Source organism: Lepus europaeus, chromosome 17, assembly GCF_033115175.1.
Source record: "Lepus europaeus isolate LE1 chromosome 17, mLepTim1.pri, whole genome shotgun sequence".
Taxonomy (NCBI): domain Eukaryota; kingdom Metazoa; phylum Chordata; class Mammalia; order Lagomorpha; family Leporidae; genus Lepus; species Lepus europaeus.
Window position 1 is genome coordinate 61,092,437 of NC_084843.1, and position 6,061 is coordinate 61,098,497.

Sequence of the window (6,061 nt, forward strand, 5' to 3'; positions counted from 1 at the left end):
GGCCGGCCAGGCTAACGTCTGCCCCCCGCGCCGCCGACCCGCAGGCATCCTCCGTTCGCCCAGCAGGGCCCGCAGCTCTCAGGCCGCCAAGCCCAGGGAATGGCAGGGGGGGGGACTGCTTTCCCTGCCCCCCGCCCCAGGTTCCCCTGCCGCTCCCCCCAGCGCGGTCACGGGCCGTCCCCTCCCCCAGCAACACGACCCTATAATAAACAAGTCTTTCCTTGATCCTCCCCTGCCGCGAGCGCCCTCGGGGACCTTGGCAGCTGCAGCCGCCGCGGATCCCTTCCAGAAAGGAGGCGTGGCCGCGGCGCGGGATTCGGCTGGGAGCGTTCTGGGGCCGCTGGGGGCGGGGCCCGGCCGCTGTCACCGGGCAGGAGAGAACGTTGCGAACGTGCGCCGGCGGCCCATTGGCTGAGGCGGGCCACACTCCCGGGCCTGGATTGGGCCGCGGCGCGGAGGGGGCGTGGCCTCGCCGCGCCAGTCCTTATAGGCTGCTCTTCGCTGGTGCTAGGGACCGCGGCAGGCTAGGGGGGAGGTTCGGGCGGGTGGAGGGGACAGGTCCGGGCAGCGCTCGGGGGTTGGCACCGGTTCGCGCACCCGTTCAAGCGGCAGCACTCGCTCGTCCCAGCAGTCCCCGCTGACCGCGCTAGCTGGTGAGTGTGGGGCGGCCTCGGGTGTGCGGGTCCTGGCCATCCCGAGCTGGTCCATCCCCCCCCCAGAGCTGACGCCCGGTCCTTGTCCCCCTTGTATTACAGCGGCGTCTGCGCTCTCGTACCCCGCGCTCATCCGCACTCGTCCTGGCGTCCGACCTCACCATGCCTAGCCTTTGGGACCGCTTCTCGTCGTCGTCCTCCCCTTCGTCCTCCTCCGGAACTGCCACCCCGGATCGGCCGCCGCGCTCAGCCTGGGGGTCGGCGGCCCGAGAGGAGGGGCTTGACCGCTGTGCGAGCCTGGAGAGCTCGGACTGCGAGTCCCTGGACAGCAGCAACAGTGGCTTCGGGCCGGAGGAAGGTGAGCGAGGGGCGCGGGAGGTTAGGAAGCCGTTCTGGGAGGGGGTCCAAGCCACCTTGGCCTTCCTACCCCGCCACGACCCAGCTTGCCCGGGGGCGGAGGGGGACGAGTGTGGGGCGAAAACTGAGGCACGAAGGGGGTTAGGCGAGCTGGTTTCTCCGGGAAACGGCGCCGCCCCCGCCTGCCGGCCTCCCGGGGAAGCCGCTCTAACACTGCCCTCGCCTGCTTTCGCTCCCTCGCAGACTCCGCGTACCTGGACGGGGTGTCCCTGCCCGACTTCGAGTTGCTCAGCGACCCCGAGGATGAGCACCTGTGTGCCACCCTGATGCAGCTGCTGCAGGAGAGCCTGTCCCAGGCGCGGCTGGGCTCGCGGCGGCCCGCGCGCCTGCTGATGCCCAGCCAGCTGGAGAGCCAGGTGGGCAAGGAACTCCTGCGCCTGGCCTACAGCGAGCCGTGCGGCCTGCGGGGGGCGCTGCTGGACGTCTGCGTGGAGCAGGGCAAGAGCTGCCACAGCGTGGGCCAGCTGGCCCTCGACCCCAGCCTGGTGCCCACCTTCCAGCTGACCCTCGTGCTGCGCCTGGACTCACGCCTCTGGCCCAAGATCCAGGGGCTGTTCAGCTCGGCCAACTCAACCTTCGTCCCTGGCTTCAGCCAGTCCCTGACGCTGAGCACGGGCTTCCGTGTCATCAAGAAGAAGCTGTACAGCTCGGAGCAGCTGCTCATTGAGGAGTGTTGAGCCCTCAGTCTGGGGGCGGGGCCCACACTGCCCCCCACCCCCACGGCAGAGACCGCTGAACTCTGGGGTTGAGACTAGAGCGCCGGAGCCGAGAGACCGCTGTCTGCCTGCGGTTAGGAGACGGACAACAGCCGCCCGAGGGGAGGAAGGTGGAGGTGCAACAGTGTTCTCCAGGCAGCTCCCCGGCTGTGTGTGCAGGTGGCTCCCGGTTGGGGCGCGCGCCCCGCAGTACTGTAGCATGAAACAAAGGCGTAGGGGCCGGCCAGGCTTCTGGCTGGCTGTGTATGTAGCATGTACCGTATTATTTTGTATTATTACTGACAGTTTAAGACAAGCAGTAGTGCGACAGAGCCAGGAGGGCAGCTGGGCTGTGCTGGGCTCTGCCAAGGGCTGTGTGCTGACGGCAGCCTGTGGAGGGAGGGGGGCGGTCAGGGAGGCGGTTTGTGTGTATCCTGGGCTGAGGGGCCCTGAGCGTGTTTGTCATTTGTTTTGTATCTTGTCTCTGGTGGAGCTTCACTACTGACCTGTGTTCTGGGCAGCTATCTCACAGACGGGTGAATGTCAGAGGAGGAAGGGGTGGGTGCGGGGACCCCTGGCGAGCCCTGCCACCCCCGGGAGCTGCCTTCAGCCCGTCCCGCCTCCTACGGAAGAGCTGAGCTGTGAGGGGAAGGGGCCGAGGCGGAGTGGGGGCTGGAACCCCTCCCCGCAGGAGTGCCATCTGGGTCTTCCATCTAGAACTGTTTACATGAAGATTCTCACTGTTCATGAATACACTTGATGTTCAAGTATTAAGACCTATGCAATATTTTTTACTTTTCTAATAAACATGTTTGTTAAAACAATTGGCTGAGTCTCTCGTCAATGCCCTGAGAGGAAGAGGAGGGGCACTGGGTGCTGCCTCAGCCCCTGGGGTTCCCCTGTGTGCTCCTGGGGCTCTCTCCAGGGCTGCCTGCCAGGCTGGGAAGAGCCGTGTGGACTGTGCTCCGTGCCAGGCAGCTCGGCTCCTGGTGTTCTGTGTGTGAGGCTACCAGGGAACGTGCTGGAAAGTACCTGAAGGGGAGGGGTGAGTCAGCCTAGCAGGCCCAGTGGGGAGAGCGCACCTTGTCACCCAGGTGTGAGCCCCCCCCCCCCCCCCGCAAGTCCGCTGTCCCTACAGGCAGTGCAGGTAGGGGAGACTTGGGTTACTCTGTGAGAAGGCAAGTTTTATTTGTTAAGCAGTCATGAAAATTAGAAGTTTTACCTCTAGATACAAAAGGTCTAGCTCACCAATCTTGATAAGACAGACCTCCCTACACACACAACACACCCCACACATCCCGTACCCCCATACATATCCCACACCTCCCCCAAGACATCACACATGTTCCCCCCAGAGCCCCCCAACACACACACCTACACCACACATATCCCCCCATACCACACACACCCCTACACACACACCCTGGCGGGCTTTTCGCAGATGCCCTTGCTGACCTAGACTCACTGCACTGCCTGGGCCCCGATTTCCTTATCATGGCCAAGCCCTTCCCTCTGCTCCCTGTCAGGTCCACCCACACCAGCTAGCCTGTGCAGAGAGCTGTTATCTCCCTTGTTTTCTCTTCCTGGTCCCAGACAGGTCTTGTTTGCTCAAGGCTGTAAAACAGTGGTTCTTCCACTTGAGGATAGAGTCGGATCACCTGGGGCCCTGGCTCCCAGTGGAGACCCTGAATGCAGGCTGGGCAGGGTCTGGGAGCCAGCATCCCTCTGGGGGTTCTGACAGCTCAGAGCACCTACAAACTTGAGTTAGAGGGCAGTTGGAATTTGGGTGATGGGGTGGGCATTTGTTGCAGTGTGTAGGACTGTGGGCCACCCCTATCCCATATCAGAGTGCTTGGGTTCGAGTCCCAGCCCTGCTTCCACGTCTAGCTAATGTGCATCTTGGGAGGCAGCCGGGGTGACTCAAGTCCTTGGGTCCCTGCCATCCATGTGGGAGACCCAAATGGAGTGCCAGGCTCCTGGCGTTGCCCTGGCTCACCCTGGCTGCTGTGGGCATTTGCAGTGTGAACCAGCAGATGGAAGATCCTGCCTCTGTCCTTCTGCCTTCCAAATAGATGAAATTAAAACAAAACAGAGGGGCTGGCATCATGGTGCCATGGATTAGGCTGACACCTGCGATGCCAGCGTCTCATATCAGGGTGCCCGTTTGAGTCCTGGTTGTTCTGCTTCCCATCCAGCTTCCTGCTAATGTGCCTGGGAAATCAGGGGCTGATGGCCTAAGTACTCGGGAGTACTAGAGTCCCTGACCTCCGCTTGGCCCAATCTGGACTGCTGAAGGCATTTGGGGAGTGAACCAGTGGATGGACCATCTCTCTCTCTCTCTGTGTCTCCCCCCACCCCCATTGCTCTGCCTTTCAAATAAATAAATATTAAAGAACAAACAAAGAGAATGGATGTTGACAACAAAGGGACCCAGAGCATAGTTTTAGGAAGCCCTCCACCCCTTTGGTTAGCACATCCTCCTAATTGGCACCCTGGGGGTGGGGCAGGGGTTTGTAATGTTTCCCAGATTAGCAAAGAGAGGCCCAAGCCTGTGAATGCCCATTTTCTTGGACCAGGGCTGACCTGTCCACGCCCAGCTTCTCAGGTTCTGGGAGGGGAGAGAGTGGGCGATGTTGGGAGGACAGTTTTCCAGGCCCTGAGATCTGCACCAGCACACACGACCCTGCTTGCCTGATCCCAGAAGAGGAGCAAAGACAGCCATGGCCTGGCTCCAAATTTGGAGCCTTGAGCTGGGCAGCTCGGGTAGCAGTAAGCTCTCTCCATGCCCACAAGGCTGCTGAGCAAGGCCTGGGCCCACAGGACCTGACAATCCCCACTAGCAGGCCAGGGGCCCCCGAGGGACAACCCTTTTGCTTGGGTTTCACAAGAAGGGGAAGAGGCTTGCGGAGGGCCAAGCCAGTTCCAGGTCCCCAGGCCTTCTGTGGTGTGGCAGGGAGCTCTGGCCCAGCAGTCGGGCTCCCTAGGAGAAGGTGGGGTGGGTTGCTTTGTGGCTAAGCCAAAGAGCCAACAGCTTATAAAGACTTACACATAAAATCCAACTTTGGAAACTGCTTTCGGAAATGGTTCTGTTTGGCCTGTAAAATTTGTTTTGGGGGCCGGCACTGTGGCATAGCAAGTAAAGCTTCTGCCTGCAGTGCCGGCATCCCATAGGGGTGCCTGGTCGAGCCCCAGCTGCTCCACTTCCGATCCAGCTCTCTGCTATGGCCGGGAAAGTAGTGGAGGATGGCCCAAGTCCTTGGGCCCCTGCACCCATATCAGGCACCTGGAGGAAGCTCAACTCCAGCCATTGTGGCCACTTGGGGAGTGAGCTGGTAGATGGAGGACCTCTCTCTCTCTCTCTGCCTCTGCCTCTCTATAACTCTGCCTTTCACATAAAATAAATGAATCTTTAAAAAAAATTTTCATTTTGCTCACCTCTCTGTGTAGGACTCCCTCTGATTCTTACCTCCTCTGGCCACTGCACTGGAACCTGCAGTGGCTCCCTATGGCCAGATTCCAGGGTCACCTTGCAAGACTTTTGTTGCTGGGCCCTGGTCTGCTTCCCAGGCTCACCTCCCACCACTGCCCTTACTGTGGCTCTGGCCAGCATGGTCCACCCACTTCTCTCATCCCAGACGCTGTTCCTTCTGATGGAGCCAGCAAGATGTCAGCCCCTCTGTTTTCTTGCAAACACTGACCTTCCACGAAGGCCCAAGGAAGCTGCAGCCTTTTATGTTCCCCCTCTGTCTCCCAGTGTCTATAATCCATGCTAAAACCTCCCAGCTCTCTGCACGTCCCAGCTCCATGGCTCAGCCCACGGTTCCCCTTGGGCCTGGCAGATGGTGGTCATGTGAGTATTGGCCTGCTGATCCTCCAGGCACCCTCTTTCCTGGGGCTCAGGGAACCCCAGAACCCCCGGCTGGAGAGAGAAGAGGGCAGAGTATGAACATGTGTTTGATGCCACTGCCCATTCACAGCGAGAGTCAAGACTGACATCCTTTGTAGCTAGGGCCACAGGCATTGGACTTAGCGAAAACCAGGTTCGAGTCTGGGCTCCAACATTTCCTAACCAATGACCTGGAGCAAGTCACGTCACTTCTTTAAGCTTCAGTTTTCTCATATGTAAAATGCAGATAGCAGCAAGGAGAAGACGTGACTGGGGCTCCCTGCGGCCAGAGGCAGAGGCCATCATGGCTGGGTGGGTGGTGGGGTCTGGGCTGTGGCGAGCCTGACACAGAGCAGGCACCTCTAACAGATCACCTTTCGACTCCTTTCCTCTAGGCCTGAGTTTCTCTA

General features: G+C 60.3%; 1 protein-coding gene across 1 annotated transcript; it reads left to right on the forward strand.

The window, feature by feature from the left end:
* Positions 1-526: 526 nt before the first annotated feature.
* DDIT4 (DNA damage inducible transcript 4) lies at positions 527-2,589 on the forward strand. Its single transcript, XM_062214090.1, has 3 exons — positions 527-653; positions 756-1,011; positions 1,254-2,589. The coding sequence occupies exons 2-3, from the start codon at positions 816-818 to the stop codon at positions 1,745-1,747; spliced, it is 690 nt and encodes a 229-aa protein (XP_062070074.1). The 5' UTR covers positions 527-653; positions 756-815; the 3' UTR covers positions 1,748-2,589.
* Positions 2,590-6,061: the final 3,472 nt, after the last annotated feature.

Excerpts from the sequence above, each read along its gene's own strand:
- DDIT4 (XM_062214090.1), top strand. The coding sequence starts at position 816 with ATGCCTAGCCTTTGGGACCGCTTCTCGTCGTCGTCCTCCCCTTCGTCC. Across the intron at positions 1,012-1,253 it reads TGGCTTCGGGCCGGAGGAAG|ACTCCGCGTACCTGGACGGG; the intron begins GTGAGCGAGGGG and ends GCTCCCTCGCAG.